General features: G+C 39.9%; 1 protein-coding gene across 2 annotated transcripts; it reads left to right on the top strand.

The window, feature by feature from the left end:
• Nucleotides 1-4,296: 4,296 nt before the first annotated feature.
• creb3l3a (cAMP responsive element binding protein 3-like 3a) lies at nt 4,297-16,131 on the top strand. Of its 2 annotated transcripts, XM_012880929.3 has the most exons (10): nt 4,297-4,571; nt 4,888-5,004; nt 5,175-5,415; nt 6,854-6,987; nt 7,908-8,018; nt 8,093-8,199; nt 10,439-10,507; nt 10,671-10,755; nt 11,004-11,097; nt 14,580-16,131. In XM_012880929.3, the coding sequence occupies exons 1-10, from the start codon at nt 4,551-4,553 to the stop codon at nt 14,894-14,896; spliced, it is 1,296 nt and encodes a 431-aa protein (XP_012736383.2). In that variant the 5' UTR covers nt 4,297-4,550; the 3' UTR covers nt 14,897-16,131. The 2 variants fall into 2 exon arrangements, with proteins under 2 accessions (XP_012736383.2, XP_035985429.1); XM_036129536.1 differs by lacking the exon at nt 4,297-4,571 and having other exon boundaries at nt 4,921-5,008.
• The last annotated feature ends 2,238 nt before the right edge of the window (nt 16,132-18,369 follow it).

Here is an 18,369-nt window from a genome sequence, read left to right as displayed (position 1 = left end):
TTCTTTCACAACACATTTCTCTTGTAAACCATCAAAGACAAGCCACCTCTGAGTTGGGTCTGGTCATTCAGAAGTCGAGGGGTTTTAAAAAGTAATGGCCCTCTTGGAAAAGGTAATATCCCCCTAAACCCACTAACTAGTTATGCCACCCCTGGCGGCAACAACTGACATAAAGAGCGTACAATACCTGGCACTGGGTCTTTAACATCGGCGCAAGGAAAGTATGATCCGCTCTCCTTGGCAGAAATCTTTTAATTAGTGGGATTTCAAGAAGGAACAGCCCAAAGTCATAGTACAATATCAGAACTGGCATTAAGTCCAGACTTTGGTCTTCCACTTCAAAACGTTTTATTGTTTTTTTATTATTTTCTATGTGCACTCAGAGATGGTCTTGCATTAATCCTTTGGATCATCGTCTTGCTGCATAACCAAAGGAGCGGCACTGATGGCTGGACATTCTCCTGCAGGATTTTCTGGTGAAGAGAAAACTCATGATCCCATCAATTATGGGAAGCAGCCCAGGGCTTGTTAAAACAAAGCAGCCCCAAACATCACACTACCACCGCCATGTCTGACCATTTCTGAAATGCGGTGTTAGTCTTAGGCACGACGCAACATTACACTTATTACAAAAAGGTCCCCTTTTCTCTCATAAGTCATCAGAATATTTCCCTTAGGGATCATTGAGATGTTTTTTGTAAAATGTAAGATTGATCTTTAGGGTCAGTAGTTCTGGCCTTGGAGGCCATTTTATCCAGTCTCTTTCTAATCGTTAAATCTTGAACACTGACCTTAACTGAAGCAAATGGGGTCTGTGTGGCTTTAGATCTTGTTCTGGGTTGTTTTGGGAGTTCCTGATTGAATCCCCTATGTGCTCTTGGAGTGATTTTAGTTGACTGGCCTCTCCTGGGAGGGGTCACCACTACTCCACGTTTTTTCCAGTTGTGGATTATAGATCTTACTTTGGTCTAAAAGCCATTTCTAAAAGTCATAGAAATGGTTTTGTCATAATCTATTTTGCGTCACAACATCTGCAGCACTGCTGTGCTTCGGACCATTTGTGGGATTTATATAACATTTAGTTTTGGTTCCTTCTGTGGGATTTTTTTTTTATCATTACTTGTTGGTAATATAAGAGGAGGGGAAATATGAACTGTTATGTGGGTGTTGAGGTTACATATATAGAGAGCTAAGTAATGTTCACAGGAATGATCTCAAAGTGTCAAACTGAATTAAATAAATAATGATTTTCTCAATGTCTGAATTCTGTTCAAGGATGTTTTGCCTGTGGTGAGATGTATGTGCTCAATTATAAAGGAATTAGAATAGGAATTTGAATGAATTTGGTCTGTCTTTCTGTCCTGTTTTTCTGTTCATAAAAGACTCAATAAACTGAAAAAATGGCTTTGTCAATCTTCCTTGACTAACCAATTTCAATGTTTGTTTTCTACTGTTTTTCTAGATAATGTAGTAAAGGGGGGAAAATTATAGAGTTGGGGGACTAGCGAAGATGTTTGTGATGCCCAAAATTATTTGGGTAACAAATCATAACAGTCTGACTTATTTAAAAAAATACATTACAGTATAGTTCAGGATGAAACATATTCTTATACAAAAAAAAATCTATACAGCTAGAAGTCCAGCTTCTCTTATCTGTGACCTGCTGTTCCTCTACCCTTCAGGTTATCAGCATCCACTTCGAATCCAAACTAGTGACAACAACGGTAACTCTGGTGAAACATTTGATTGTCTTCAATGAGGTCGATTGTAAAATTTCCAGATTCTCCACTCCTGCCTGATTCAATAGAACATTACTTGTTTAGTTTTAGGTTTTTGGTTCAACCAAACCGACTGCACCCGCTTTCTCAGAGCATGTGGTTTTACTCTAGTTTCACCTGAATAAAAAAATAGTGAAAAGGGCTAGTGTATGACCTCTATTAGAGATTTAATTTGAGGAGTTTTGCCCTTTGGAGCTATCACCCATGAGATAACAAGGCAATAATGATTACGTGATGCCTCATAAAAACCTAGAACAGTCATTATAGGACACCAACATGGCAGCGCCAGATCACAGCCTTCACTCTTGGTCAATGTTTCTGCCAAGCTGCAGATGCTACGTCAAAAACTTTTCTTTTGATGCATTCCCACCGCTGAACTTTTTTTTTTTTTTTGACTGTTGGCATGATGGGAGATACCCAATTTAATTCTGTTTTAATTTTTACAATTCTTTTGTTTATACTTTTCTGTATTATATGTAAGAGAGACTCTTTCCCCCAAGACAAGATCTGTATTGACACGTTGATTTAATCGTCCCCATCCTCATAAACAATGTGATAAACTGCTGCAATGATTGGTTCAGATAAAAAACTCATCATACAGATGTTTGGAGGAGTTTATTCTTGTCTGAAGCTTACGTGCAGGATCCATGGTCCTGGAACTTTTTACATTTCAGGTGCCTTGTTCAAGTGAAGCTGTTGCATATTTCTATGTGCACATCCAGATACACAGTAAACACAGCAAACATCTAATGGCAGGGGTCATCAAGCACATTTGTCCGAGGGCCAGAATTTTTTTTGGCAGACATTGTCATGGCCAGGGGTTTCAGAAAATAAAATAAATTAAAAAAATTATATATATATATATATATATATATATATATATATATATATATATATATATATATATATATATATATATATATATATATATAGCATGGTTTTAAAGACAATTTATATTTGTTCACTTCATGATAAATATGCTTTTTTTAACCTCCTAGGGCTTGAATGTTATCCCTTGAATGCAATCCTGAAAGAATAAAAATCTTATGCACCACATTGTAACTTTACTGTGTGGACGACACCTAAAGCTTTGAGGGAAATACAGAGAGAGACTTATATCAACACTTCTTTTGTGGTTGTGCATGGAATATAGCAATAGCAGAGCTTACCTGTGAGATGCAGAATTAGTCCTTGTTAAAAAAAAAATGTTTTATATACTTGCCCCCCTATTCAGAATCAACCAATCACACGGCAGCAGTTCTATGCATTTATCTGCAGGCTGGTCTGAGGTAGAAAGGCAACAGTTGCCTAATTAATGATTTTAAACATCAAAGGCATGCAGAACGTCATCACTAAATGCATAACATGTCCAAGGCAGATGGGCTACAGCAGCAGAGGACCACTTCTGTCAGCTAAGATAAGCAAGCTGAAGCTGCAGTTTGTACACGGTTACACAGATTAGCCTCGTCTGATGAGATTCAATTTCTGACGGCAAATCAGAATTTGGCATAAATAACACGAAAGCCTGGACCCATTCTGCTCTGCATCAATGATTCAGAGGACCGGTGGAGGTGTGATGGTAATCATTTCTTGGAACGCTTTGGGCCCCTTAGTCCCAGCCTAGCATAATTTGAACACCACGGCCTTCACCACCACCCCCATCCCAAAATGATCAGAGTGGACCATCTTCTGATGGCTGCTTTGAGCCAGACAACATACATACATACACTGTTCCTGCCTTTGTCTATTATCATATTCTATTACCTTGTTCTGTGTAGTTCTGAGATGGAAATTCGTAGCAACTTTATTTTTTTCTTTTAGTAGGGTCGCTAAAAATATCACATTAAATAATGAAGACGTTTTGCACATGGTTTCAGTGTAATTCACTTTTTATTCACCGCCCTGCAGGTCAGTCATGTTCCATAGCAACCTGTGGTTACACAACATCCAGTCTAATTAATACATTTGATTAGCTTCTGCTGTCATCACATTTAATAATGTAAACTATTATAATTAAGTTGGTAGAATCATTTATTTTCACCACTGACCACAAGCAAATGGAGATTTTTTATGTTGTTCTACAGATCTAATAAATAAACCAATGAATACATGATGGGGATGTTGCAAAGACAGAAGCCTATAATCACTTAAATTTTCATTTGCACCTCAGCTTTGTTCTTATAGAAACATGAGTACACCCTGCCAAACCTGCTTTCAGCAGCGAAACATCTGTTCACAGTTGCAGTAACAAAAAAAACTGTAAATTGTATTTCTTCACACCTTTGTTACAACTTTACAAAGTTGTTTTGTTTGCTGGATTTCAAAGAAACCTATTTGTTGTGTGCTTATTGTGTTATTAATCTATACCAAAGGTCAGAGCCCTCCTTGTGTCGATACACTATCAACGCAAAAGGGGGGGAAAAAAATAAAAGGAAGCTCCAGACTTTGCTCCTTCTGATGCATCTCCTCTTACTGGAGAACTCATGTCCCCGGGCTCCAGACAGACCAGCTTGTTAGGTTAATGAGTTGTGTTCTCTTCGCCGCAAAATTAGATTGCTGATATCTCTTCATGCGGCCAATGATAAAGCTGGCCAGTCAGCTGGGCGTGTTGTGTTGGAGTTTGAACTCTGGACCTAAGTGGAGGAGCTGAGAAATACAGTGGAGACTCTTTAGAGGAACAGAAACTCTGGATTTAAACGAAAGCAAGAAGGCTGGATATTTTTGACGGGGTACGCAGTTGTTTTACGGGATTTCACCCAAACCACGGAAATTATGGAGTACTACCCAGATCAGGTAAATGTTGAGCGATTGTTTCTGTGCTATATTTAGTCAGAGAGAAGTTATTGTTAAAGGGGAAACTAGAATATCCCGCAGAGCAAAGTTCAAGCTAGACTGAAGTAGATTCAACAAAGTTTTATATCTAAAACTGATACATTAAGAAAATGTACACAAAATATATCAAAAATACCATACGCTACTGATTAATCAGAGATAATCAGGGGTGAATGTCCACAACTCTGGACTAATACATCCATTTTGTGTATTTATCATTCCTATAAATACAAGAAGACAAAGTCAAAATACTGTGTCCTGAAATGTGTAATTTCAGGGTTCTGACTGCTCCGAGCTGCTCGACTGGCTGTTTGATAAAAATGACGGGATTCTGCGACACGAGGAAGTAGGACAGCTGGGCATCCGTCCCGGTCTGCCATTTCAGGAGCCAAATGTTTGTGAGGCTGTTGCATCTCTAATGAACTCTGTGTACAAAAATCGCATGCTTTCGTCTTCATAAACTGACCAGATTTTGTGTTCAACGCATTTCTCGCACCGCTATGTTACCACAAGGGCAGGCTAATATTACCACTTGGTTTTAATTCAGCTTTTTCCACCAAACAGATGCCGCAGCCAGCTGAGCAGGCGGACGATGACTTTCTCAACGCCCTTCTGAGCGGGAGTGATTCTGTGTCAGCCTCGCCGCTGTGGTCCCCATCGCCTAGCGACAGTGGGATCAGCGAGGACCCTCCATCGGACCAGATGGACAGTCCTCAGCGCCCTGAAAGCCCTCCAGATGCGCACTTCTTTGGTACAGGACCTCCAACCAAGGCAGCGCTAGAAGCAAATGTTTCCACTGATCCAAGTAAGACAGAACTCTTTTAAAACACACTTTAATTAACGTTGATAAATTATATACAACTTGTTTTGTTGATCCGACATTTGTCTTTGAAATGTCGCTAAATTTAAGAATATCTTTAGTTAACGTCCTCCAACCAACAGTTCAAAAATAACATTTGCAGACCTGTTACAGATGTGTAAAAGGTCTTGACTACGTTCAGCTTTCATTTCAGCTGCATAATCTCAACACCCAAAAAAAAATAAAGAAAAAAATGATTACAGTTTTCTAACATTAAGCTTTGCGGACTTTCCATGTTTATCGCCACCCGCTTCACAGTGCATGGTGACAATGATAACATGGATGCTCATCAAGTCTTGTTTGGAACAGTTCCAGTTGTCTTAAACCTTTATAAATTGCTGCCCCGTAGAGGACAGGTTTAGGAGAGTGGCTCTATTCCTTTTCTGCTTAACTTGAAGGCATGTTCTCTTGTCTTTCACATTTTGAAGAGTGAGTAATTTAAATCAACATTAGTACTGCAGTATTTTTACGCTGGAAATGAATTAAACTAATACTCTGATCAACATTTTAATTTAAATATGCATTAAAAGTGATTAAGTTACATTTATTTCATAGTGATTGCTTTAGATGATTTTGTAAAACTATTAAAAAAAAACACCTTGGTATTATATGCATTAAAAGCAGAGTCTAGAATTTAGAATAAGGTCATCGGAAAATGTTCGCAAACCCAGCATTCGAGATCATTGTCTTGGTGGAACACCAAATTCGGTCCAGGCTTCAACTGTTGGACTCAAACCGTCAACCTCAGAGAGAGTCCCCTGTTTAGAAATCAACACCTTTAAGCTTGACTGAGATTTGCAGCTTTCGGTATGAGCAAGGAAAATACCCTTTAGAGAAAACCTTTATGGTCAGAGAAGACAGAGATTTGTCCACAGGGACAAGAAGAACGTTGGGAGGAGGTAAGGTGAGGCTTAAAACCTAAGAATAAACTGTATCAATGGTCAAGCATGGTAGTGGCAGCATCATACCAAGGATGGTGTGTTGTATTCTCAGCCCACTGTAAAAGGAAAGAAAAAAACGGGAACGGTTCAAATGAATAGATTAAGGCTACAAATGGGCCTGAGTCTTATGCCAATGATGTGTGTGCAAACATTTGAAATTTTGTTAATTTATTAATAAAACTTAAACAATGCCCTAATAAAACTGAAATATCACAGAGTATTTGTCAGCATGTCTTCGACACTCACATATTCAACTGAATAAATTCCTGGACTTGTAGTTTCCAAGCACTAACACTTAATTTCCGATGTGTTTGTTTATTGCTTAACACAGAAGGACATCCCTACAGTGTTCCTGTATTTTTTTATTTATTTTTTTTGTCCAACAGTATATTTTCTAGTTCCCTTGATGTCTTATCAATGTCTGTGTCTCTGTGTGGGTGCAGATGGCTGGGAGCTCGGCTTCCCATCGGGGAGAGCAAGGTTCATGCAGTTTCCATCGGATGCACATCGGTCACAACTGTCGCCTGGCTTCCCTCTGACTGTCAAGGATCTGCTGCTGTCTGGCACGCCGGAGCCGGTAGGTGCAGCCTCCGCTCCGTTTGGCAGAGTCAGTGGAGACGGTGCAGGATGGTGCGGGGTGGGTGGGTGTAAGGAGGGGTTACCCCTGCGTCTCACAGGAGTTTGCTTCAGACCATGTTTAGTTTTTCCCCTCCACGATTGTGAGTGTATACTTTGGCGAAAACAAGCATAGGGATACGCCTTGTTCCCATAGAAAGGCCTTTGGAATGCAAATGAGGGCCTTGTTTTTTTTTTATTGTTTTGTTTCGCTATTTCTGGAAGGATCTGCTGAATATGCAGCAAGCGCAGGAGCTGGTTTCCGAGGGGAGCTGCGTTGAGGTTGATGTTTTCCTTGAACATACTAAATGTGATCATTCCCTCCTGATTTGACCTCATTAATTAGAGAAACCATTGCAATTATGAAAAAAAAAACTCAAAAGAGAAAGTTTTATAGAGGAAAGGTTTGTTGCTCCGTCACACGACAAATGTTACTCATTTATTGAAAAATCAAAATCACCAAGCAGAGATCAACACAAGCAGAATTACTGATTGCAAATCTTGAAGGTATTCAGACTGGATTTTATCTCATACGGTGTATTGACCTCATCTTCACATGCTAATGAGATGAAGGGGAGGGGCAGAATCTAGCTTGGATTCTCACACCATAATTGCTTTGAAGTGGCCATGAAATAAGGGTGATGAATTTGGCCTGATACTCTGCACTCATTAAGACGGCAAACAGGTCCGGTTGCCTCCGATTTAAGCCTGTTTGCTGTTGCGATGACCCGGATAACTGAGATTTTGCACAGGCATGCAGTCATTAAGCTACTTCCTGTGAGCCTTCAGCAAGAGGGATGGATGTTGCAAAATGTAATCCAGCAGCGACTGGGATTATATCTTATTTTGTTCCTGTGTTGTCATTCGTATTTCTACCAACAGCCCCCCCAGTCATCCCAAAAGTCCATCCAAGAACTGATTCTCAATGACGATGAAAAGAAGCTTTTAGCAAAGGAGGGGGTCACCCTACCAAACCAGCTGCCCCTTACAAAGGTACGTTGCTATCAGTTTGTGTGTACAGTCTTCTTAAGTCTGCAAATTGAATTATGGCCTTCTCTGCCAATCAGTATGAAGAGAGGATTCTGAAGAAGATACGCAGAAAGATTCGCAACAAGCAGTCTGCCCAGGAGAGCAGGAAGAAGAAGAAGGAGTATATTGATGGATTGGAGAGCCGGTAAGGTGCCAAGTTACACACCAGCAACAACATGATTTATTTATTTATTTATTTTTTTGAAGTTCTTTAATCTTAATACTAAAAAACCTTCCTGGATTCCTAAATTATAGAACTGCTCCTTCTTTGTTTTCCCAATATTATGTCTTAATAGGATTCTGCCAGTTTTTCACAAGTTAACATGAATGTCACATCATGTCAGATTGGTGCGATGCTGACTTTAACATGTCAGTGCTGGGAAGTAGGAGTATATTCTATGTTGACCTTTAATCTTATTATAATACAGGAAGTCTGACAGAAAGCTAGACCTTTGTGTCCATTGTTAGCTAAGCTTCCAGGCTTAAATAAATGTAAAACATGACAGTAGGCTTGGGCAATTCACTGCAGACCCTATCAGGTAAAGAGCAACAGCAGCTTTACAAGCTGTAGGTTGTGAGGTTTTGTACAGTAAACGGGTTTTGATGGCTGATTTTTTTTTAAAAGGATTCAAACAACAACAAAAAAAATAGTCGTTTAACATGTCATGTTCTAAAGAGTTATTCATAGCTATTTCCTCAGTTAAATTGAAGCGTATAACAAAGCTAATTCAGAACAGTCAGCTTTAAGAGGACAAAGTGCCTTCTAAATCAGGATGCAATTTAGCATTTTACTTTTTAACCATCTCATTTGTCAGTAAAAATGGAGGGAATTAATTTCAGAGTCCTTTCATACGTGAAGCATCATGGAATACAATCTACACATCTTTACCAATAAGCATGGAGGGCACAGTAAGGAGATTAGTACAGTATAATCCCTTGCTGAAATTTCTCCTACCTTTAATTGAGTAACTTTATTCACTAAGGAAGGAAATCCCATGCTAGGAAATAATTGTTTTAAACAAAATCACTGATGCCACACTTGATACACCAGTCCTAATAACTGCCCTAAGAATACATAACAGAACTATTTCTTTAAATCTACGCCTTAGTTTATAAAGTTGATATGAGTGCCAACAGACTTTGGAGTACAAATATCATCTCACACAGAAACCCGTTTTCTGTCTGACACTATTCAAATATGAAAAGATGTGAGAACATACCATTTGAGTCATTAAGATGTTTATTTTCATAAGTCAGGAAACACTTAATGCAGGCGCATCCAATGTGCGGCCCGGGGGCCATTTGCGGCACCTGTGCTGATTTTGTGTGGCCCTCCAACTCCATTTTAAGAAAGATTTGGTCCACCAGCACAGGTGGTTAATGCAAATGGAAACTTTTCATTTTTAGGGAAAAAATATCATAGACAGGTAAAAATCTTACAATTGTAAATGTTAGGTAAAATACAAAGTGATGGTTAAAGTGATGGTCTCTTTAAATGCATAGTAAATAGGACCACATCAATCCAAGGATGTCTTCTCAAATGCAGACTTTGGTGCATTTAATTCAGATTTGAATTAAATTATTAAAATTGGCTAAATAGAGCAATTATTTTTTTAATCAAGCCCAAAATAATTTGCAAACTGGATGATCATCTTTTGATAAGGCAGTTGAGCAAATACCTTTTAACTTCAGATCTACAATCATTTACATGTCCCATTCCGGCTGAATTTCTGACTAATTTCTTTAAATAAAATGATCATGTTTTGTAGAGCAGGTAAAAAAGAAAATTCACAGATTTTATTCATTATTTATGCATTTATTTATTTTGTGGCCCTCCATTACCACTGACTTGAGGATTTCGGCCCATGTGCTAGAAAGTATATTAGGAAAGTATATAAAGGATATTTTCGTGGAGAAATTTCAGAAAACCAAGGCTAGACATAAACGCAGAGTGACAATAGCCATGACAGAGGGAAAAACGTCTTTAAAGTTAGGAAACTGCAGCAGTGAGATGCTGTTTGGGTTTAATATATTTTTAATAGGCTGTTTTAAGGGTTTGTACTCACATTCACCACAAAGCGGTGCTCCATTAACCTATAAACATTTGTTTTTGCTTTGTTTTGTTGTTGTTTTTTCCCAAACGGCTGTGTTAAATTTAACTGGCAACACACACATATCATTCCCGGTTCCCTTTTTTAAACAATGTTTAACACTGTGTGTTGTTGTGAACAAAGAGAACCTGTATCATGTGGCAATGTAGTCCAGAAGCAGTATGTGTATAATTGGCCAAACGACACCCTGTCACCCTTATCCTCCTTCAAATTATTTCAATAGTGGGAGTTTTTCTTCCTGTCATTCTCTAGCTGTGTATTTTTCCCCTCCAGGATGGCTGCATGCAGTGCCCACAACCAGGAGCTGCAGAGAAAGGTGTCTCAGCTGGAAAAATGCAACATGTGAGTGGTTTTTAAATTGAACTTCTTCCGGCCATTTGTTCTGCTCTAATTTTCTGACATTTGTTTCCTCCCATTCTGAAAATGCCTCGTTTCTTTTTCCCCCCTCGCGTTCCCCTTTCCGTGAAACCTCTCCGGTTTCCTCTTTCCGTATGTCTCTCTGCAGGTCACTAATGGAGCAGCTGCGCAGGCTGCAAGCTATGGTCATGAACTCAACCAACAAGCCAGCCCAGACTGGGACATGTGTACTGGTAGGGATTTTTCTAAACAGACATCATTTTGTACTTTTTTTTTTTAAAAAAACGTCCCTTGAAACACCCCGGTCAGGTTGAAATGTTCGTGACAAACAAAGAGGACTGAAAAATGGTTGTTCCACACAGAGAAAATGTTCCATCTAAACGGACGCCAATTTTCTCAGTCGGTATTATTCTCAAGAAAGCAGGAAAAACATTGTTAATCCATCTCTGTCCTCTTGTTTTTTTATTTTTATCTTTACCAGGTGCTTCTGTTGTCCTTCTGTCTGATCCTGGTCCCCAGCCTCAAGCCTTTCTCTGATTCGAAGGTCAGCGAAGGTGACTTCAGTCCAGTCAGAAGTGAGTAGCCTTCAGCTCAGCATAGTTTAGTGATCCAGCAGAGGAAAGGGTGACTAGAAGAAAGCCATAAGAAGTTCTGTTAGCAGTTTTCCACTAGCTGTATAGGAGACACAGCAAACACGTAGAATGGGGTTCCTCAGTTCCGGTCCTACAACTTGTATGTGTTACTCTGCTTCAACATACCTGAGTCATATAATCAGGTCATTAGCAGAACTTGACTGCACACTGAGGAGGTAATTCAGCCATTTGATTCAGGTGTGTTGGATCAGGGATACGTCTAAAAGCTGCAGAACACTCGACCTAAAAAAAAAAAAGAATTGAAGATCTCTGGTGTAGAAGAAGGTACACTGTACCAGCTGAAGCACCAACTCCAGTCCTCAACAACTTTTATCCTCCAACATTTCCAACATCCATTCTGCGGCACACCTGAAACCAATAAATGTCTCGTTATCAGGCCTCTGCCAAACGGAATGACTGAAAGCTGATGAGAGAATTCAATCAGTCGATTCAGGTGTTGGAGAAAGGATGATGCATCAAAAAGAGGCAGGACAGAAGCTCTCGGGGGACTTGAGTTACACATCCCTGTTCTAGATGATAACAGCTAAACATAAAGCCAGAGCTAGAAGGGAATACTTCAACACTGCAAAGCATTATGCAGAAATATCACGGCACACTAAAAACTTTTAGATTTTAAATAGGATTTTTAGCCTTTCATGCCCTCATTTGTAGTTGTCTCTCCCAGAAAGTTCGAATAAAATACATTGAAGTTTTTTGGTGGCAAAATGTGAAAATGTTCGAGGTTGGGCAAGTTTTTACCAGAAGCTCTGGGATGTTTCTTATGAGCTGAAGGTCATCAACTTTGGCTTACAAAGTACAATATTGTTGGGAAATTATATTCAAATGTATTTTTGCTTACATAAATTTTGACGTATAATTGGTCAAGAAGCAATTTATCAGGGCACACTGGTGGCACTGGGCTAGCACATGTATAGAGGCCTTATGCTGGGCTTACACTGAATACGGTGAAGATACGATTGAGGCGCCAAAGAACCCAAAAAATTAAAAATCAATGTGTCCACTCACATCAGCCACATGCGGTTGCTGGTCCGGTTACCAAGGCCATGCAGAAGTTTGACCGGACGGCGCAGCGCTCCCTGGATCAAGTTCGTGAACTTCACGAGCCAAACTGGAAACATGACAGGATAAACATGACAGCTAGACAGGATAAAGTTCCGGTGAATTTCAGATCAAAATCATCTCACCAACTTGCGGCGACTTGACTGGTGTAAACAAAACGGCAGCACAGAAACACGAGAAAACAGAGAAGCTTTGGAGGATGAAACAGGATATTTACGCGCACTGATGAAAATAAAAACCACAGCTGTTTTTTTTTTATCATTTATGAGGGATTGAAACAGAAAGGACTAAGGGAACTTCTGTTCTCACAAGTGTCGTTTCTGCAGCCGGAGCCGTAGCTTCCCTAGAGCAGTGTGATCTGGGGTTTGCGTTAAACCGGAACTGGATCAGGACCGCTGCCCGCACCGTAGTCAGTGTGAGCCCTGGGTTAGTCCTCGACTCAGCTGACCCAGGTTTGACTCTGACCTGTGGTCCTTTGCCGCATGTCTTCCCCCTCTCTCAGCCCCCCTTCCAGTCAACTTACTTTAAATAAAAAAGGGCCACTAGTGCCAGAAAAAACACGAGGAGCAATTCATCACAGGTTCACTGACAGCCTTGCTGAAATGACCCGGTTGCAGTTATGGGTTTACAAGGTAGTTACTATGTCTACATGTCATGAAAATAAAAACATAACAAAATCAAAAACATGTTTAAAACAAAGTACACACAGTGAAAAGGAAACCACTGGAGGGCTTGATAGCGTTGTTTGAACAGAATAATACATATAGTTGGACAAGGTAAAGTGCAATTAGTTGATTTGTACTAATACTAAGTAAAACAGAATTTATATTTAAAAAGTCTTCCCTTATTTCACATGAACAATTTTATGTTCATTTGGGGGCGGGGGGAGTAAAAGAAAAGTAATAAATGTTGGCAGATTGGAAAGAAAAGAGCAAACCTGTTAGAAACCTTACATTTATTCTCCCAATATACAATATATCGCAGCTTTATACAGTAATTAGTTGTAGAGACTGCATGTAATAATTTTACAATCTGATGCATTTTTAACATTAATCAGTGCTTTTTTTTCCTCCTGCTTCTATGAACCATTTAAAGTCCAAAGTGAGTCTGTCTTTTAGAATCAGCAGAAAAGACCCACATCACTTATTGATCCTCCAGTCAGATGTTGTTCTGAAAGCGTGCCTCATCATGGCAGGGCGCAGATATCTATTATTTAAAACAGTCATCTAAAAAGTAAACATTCCCCCCCCCCCCCCTTTGGACTTGATAGGAGTGCTTGCATCTACATTTATTTTGTGCAATGCATTATTAATCCAGTGCAGAAATATAAAAAAACGAGAGCGCAAAACAATTTCCAAAGAAAGGAGCAGAATAAACTGCTTGGTGAGTTCACTCCGCTGTGTTTTACTGGAGCGTTTGCTTGCAAAGAGGCCGCTCTAAAGCCAATACATATTTCTGGAATCGTCGTCAGAAGCCAAAAGGAAAATTCTGAAACTCAGACTGAAACAGTGCCTGGAACACTTTTGATTTTTTTCCTCTCCTTTTCTTAACGCATTCACTTTAGAGGAAGGACCTATGAGGTTGATGCGCTGCTGGAATAGAATCCAAATTTTATTGCAGCCGTTATTTGCCGTTTCCAACGATATGTTTCATGTAAAATGATCAGTAAAGCATATAGCAGCCAACCATGCAGGGCATTCACAGCAGACAGCTAGATCCTGTCCTTAAGGGTCCAGACTACTCATTATTTTCAACAAAAAAATTACTGATGCTTGTGCTAAAATTCCCTCTGCTTGCAGCCATTCCCTCTGCAATATAACCTTTTTTTCATTGTGGCAACAAGCTGTGCTTCCTTCAAGTATCTCAGGTTAAAAACTTTCAATTAAGAAATAATATTCACACCAATTGAGTACGCTCGTGTGCATGCAGTAGTGCACAACACTGCTGTTGCATGAAGCTTTTGGTAAAGAGAAAGGAGAGTGGCAACTGGACCGTGTTTGAAAAGCTTACAGTGTCTAGTATTTCAAAGATGAAAGAGCTCTAACAAAGAGGGGCAGAGTGAAAAAGGATCAGACTTGATTTTCCTTGCCATCTTTTTCACCCTGGAAGAAAATGGCTTTTTTAAAAAGGAGGGCCTCCGAATCTGTTACAGTAAAAAGTCCCAAAACTCTTTAAGTCTTTGATGTTTCAGGATGGTGTTTTCCATGCTCACAACCTCGCACCAAGGCAAACTCACTTTGCCAACCACAGTTCAAGCTTGGAAAAAGTACAATAATGAGCTGAGCCCTGAAGAGGCTTAACCTCATTTATTTATTTTTTTCTTCCTCTGTCTTCTCCTCCTCCAGTCCAGTCACGGTCGCTACAGAACCTCCAGGCTTCCCGTGTGCTGCACGTTATCGACCCCTCTTTCCCCACCGAGGATGAATCAGACCCCGTGAACCGGCATTTCCCTGAAGAGCGGGAATTGGAAGACATCACAAGCCTGATGGGGAAGCTGGCGGTGAAACCAGAACAGCCCAGTCTGGACTCCGTGTCTCTGAACAGCAGTCAGGAAGATGGAGTCAGTCATTTCCATGCAGACCCAATTACCGGCCACATAGCTACTGTGACTCTGAATCCCCACCGCGCCACCGGGCTACGACCACACGCCGACGACATGTAATAGAGATGGCGTAATCTTCCCCCGATCAAAATCAGTCCTGCTAACCTTAAAGCAGAGAATTATTAGGGACGCTTGTTTACAGAGACAGGGTAATTAACTTCTGATCCCTCCTGTTTTGCCTCGGGAACATACGGTGGTTCTCAAAAGTCAGCTCGCCCCTGAGAGACCAACTATCCAGACTGCGCCAACACCTCCCGAAACGTTGTAGATTTCATTTGTCGTGGTCAGATAAAAGTAAATTTCAATTTTTGGCCACAATTCCAAAATATATGTTTGACAGAAATCTAAACTTCACATGGCAGAATAAAACGACACCGACAGTCTAACATAGCAGTAGCAGCATCATGGTGTCTCTACTTTGTCACAGTCAGGAACAGATTACAGCCAAGACCTTCTGGTGTCTACTAGAAAGCCAAAGATGCAGAGGGGTGTCACTATTCTGCATTAATGCGACTCCAAACATAAAAGCAAACAACAAAAGAATGGCTTCACTGGTCTAGAAGATCACATTTGGAAATTTCCAAGACAGAAGCGAGAACTACACCTGACAGAAAATGTCTTAGGGGTCACTTGAAGAGATGCTGTGGACAGAAGATGTCCTACCATCTGATAGATTTAGAGTATTTTGCACTGTAGAGTGGGATTAATCTCGCCACCTGAACATGTCTCAAGGTAATAGACACCCAAGCAAAGCAGGCTGACTCCTTTTGATTGAATTTGGAAAGCTTGGAGCGTTAGTTTAAAAGGTGTTGACACTTATTCAGCCTGGTTGCCAAAGAGGTTTTGAAATTACTTATTTTGGTCTCATCTTTTTACGTAAAAAAAAAAAAAAGATTTAAAAATAGACTTTTAACAGGGGTGTCGAGACCCTCTATCCACTGTATTTAGTGTGTACGTTTTTTCTTATTTGTCTTGCTATATTTTTTTTATTTGAAAGTGAATGTTAATCTTGCATGGAAATTAGCTCCTGATGTGGCTTATGTCTTTGAAAATTGCGGTTTCTGAAAATAGACGGGTATAACAGCATTGCGTTGTACAATTTTGATTCAAACTGCTAATTTTTGAAGGTAAGGGTCATTTTTTTTTTAAAACGTGTTTGTCAAAGAGTAGATTGCAACAGTTTAGAATCGGCGGTGGGTGAAATTGCATCAGTGTCAAAGCAAGAAATGTTTTGAAACGCTCCGATGAAATGTTTTTCGTGTTTTGCTTTGTTAATTAAAAATTTGCTCTACTCATATGGTGCTCTCTCTTTCTCTCTTGCTCTGTCATGTCTGAGTTCTGCCTTAAAAGATCCAATTTCCAGACAGGCAATCACTCAGAGTGCAAGCACAGAAGGATGAGTGGGAGAGGAGAAAACTGGGCCAAAGGTGGGACAGGCGACCTCTTATCTAATGAGTCAGACTTTGCACTGCCTGACTGACATGTTGACATATTTACTTTATGGAGGAAGGTGGTTTCCAGGGCTTCCACATATAATCTGACCTGTCTACGCTGGCCACACAGTGATGGGATGAAAGAGCTCTTCCCTTCACTGACACTTTGGTCATAATTCAATCTAACACTGACATTTTCAGCATCTGGGTAGACCCAACTTCAAGAGAGCAACTGCGTATTTAGTTTGCAGCTCAAGGTGTCCGCTGTGTAAACTGCACATGTGACTGGATTAGGTGAATGCGGATAGATCCATTCTGATAATTTTACATTACAGAACAATAATACAGAAGCTGATGGATTACATAAAAACAAAAGAAAGATAAAATTACACTAAAGACAACATGGCACCCAAGCCAGATAAGTTCATTCCGGGCCTCCTTGACAGTCATCAGCCTCTAAATTTAGGTTTTACTGATAAATGTCACGACAAGGGTAGCAATCCACTGTGAGCACACAAATGATAATGTAAGACTTCACTGTGTTTACCTTCTTAAAATTAAACTGTTCATTCTTGCAAAACTTTAATCTTTTTTCACTTTATGTTCCTACCAATGTATTTTCTAGAGATTTTATAAGAAAAAACAATTGAAAATGGTCCAAAAGTGTTTAGTCAAAGCAAAATTAAAAACATTGTTTCAACATTTTCACAAATAAATATTAAAAGACTAAAAATACAATTATCAAACGTTATAATTTCGGCCTTGTGAGGTAGGTTTGGGTTCAGCAGCAATTTAGTTACAAGCGTACTAGATGGCGGGAGTTTGATGAGAAAATGTTACTGTTGTCGGAGACATTGGCTTGATTGGGGGAAAATGACTTGTACATCATCTCTGGGTGGGGCTGGGGAGCATCTTCTTCCACACAGGAACCATCAGCACCACCGCCTGTTCCTCTTCTCCCTACCCAAATGGCTTTACCTAGACAGACCGACGTCTGAGACTCCCGAGGTTTGCAGATGACGCCACTGTTTTTGGCCCGATCCAGGACTGTAAAGAATCTGCATACAGACAGGAGATCAGCTAGTCCACCGATGTGGACAGAACTGCTTGAGGCTTAACCCGATTAAGACTGTAGAAATGAGGGTAGCCTTCATGAAAAGACCCTACACACTCGCTCTCCTTATGAGAGCGAGTGTGTAGGGTCCTTTTATCCACCTTTTATGGAGAACTGGTCAGTATTGATGAGAATGTGAAGGAAACTAAGTAAAGGATGTTGATGCTAGAAGAAAATCGGTCAGAGGCTGCGAAAAAATTTGAGACTAGGGCAAAGGTTCCCATTCCAGAACGGCAACCATAAACACACCGTACGAGCTATAACAGAAACGTTTAAGAAAGCGTAATCCTGTGTTGGAGTGGCCAAATAAAAATCCAAATAAAAGTATTTCATAGCACATTAAAATTAATCTTTGTATATTTTAATCTCTTCAATCTGACTGAGCTTGAGCCATCTTTCAATGAAAAAGAAGCAAAAGAAGGTAATGACTCAGGGAGTCCAAAAACAAATGGATGCCAGACTTTTCAGATTTTATTTTTATTTTATTTTTGTTATAACAAAAACACATGCATCATTACACTCCCAGTTTTGAACTACATGTGGTGGTCTGTAGTCTGTGGTTGTAAGGTGAAAAAAAATCTGAAAAGGTTCAAAGGGTAATAACATATATGTTAGAGGGAAAAACAAATATGCGCGCTAATGGGACTTCTTTAGCTCTAACCTGTACATCCACTTCCTTTCCTCTTTAACATTGCACACGCATTTAAATAAACCACAAAAACATTCATTATAACAAACAAACAGGGAGCCTCATCAGTTATTCCAGACGTACAGCAAACAAAACACTTTCCACAGCAGACACTTTGCGTGTCCTGCCTTCGTACGTGTTACCCAAGAACCAGGAGTGAATATTTCCTGTTGTGAGAACAAACCTCCAGCAGAGAGCCTCCTGCTGGGAAGCCAATGCCTGAACCACGACTGTCTGGATTTATTATCAAGAAGATCTCTGTCGTTTTTCTGCGATAACGCCCCACATTATTGTGACA

The sequence above is a fragment of the Fundulus heteroclitus genome, unplaced genomic scaffold (genome assembly GCF_011125445.2).
Source record: "Fundulus heteroclitus isolate FHET01 unplaced genomic scaffold, MU-UCD_Fhet_4.1 scaffold_183, whole genome shotgun sequence".
NCBI classification, from domain to species: domain Eukaryota; kingdom Metazoa; phylum Chordata; class Actinopteri; order Cyprinodontiformes; family Fundulidae; genus Fundulus; species Fundulus heteroclitus.
Note: the sequence above shows the minus strand (reverse complement) of the source record. Positions and strands in the feature narration are given on the sequence as shown.

Excerpts from the sequence above, each read along its gene's own strand:
- creb3l3a (XM_012880929.3), top strand. The coding sequence starts at position 4,551 with ATGGAGTACTACCCAGATCAG. Across the intron at positions 6,988-7,907 it reads TGTCTGGCACGCCGGAGCCG|CCCCCCCAGTCATCCCAAAA; the intron begins GTAGGTGCAGCC and ends TTCTACCAACAG. Across the intron at positions 8,019-8,092 it reads ACCAGCTGCCCCTTACAAAG|TATGAAGAGAGGATTCTGAA; the intron begins GTACGTTGCTAT and ends TCTGCCAATCAG.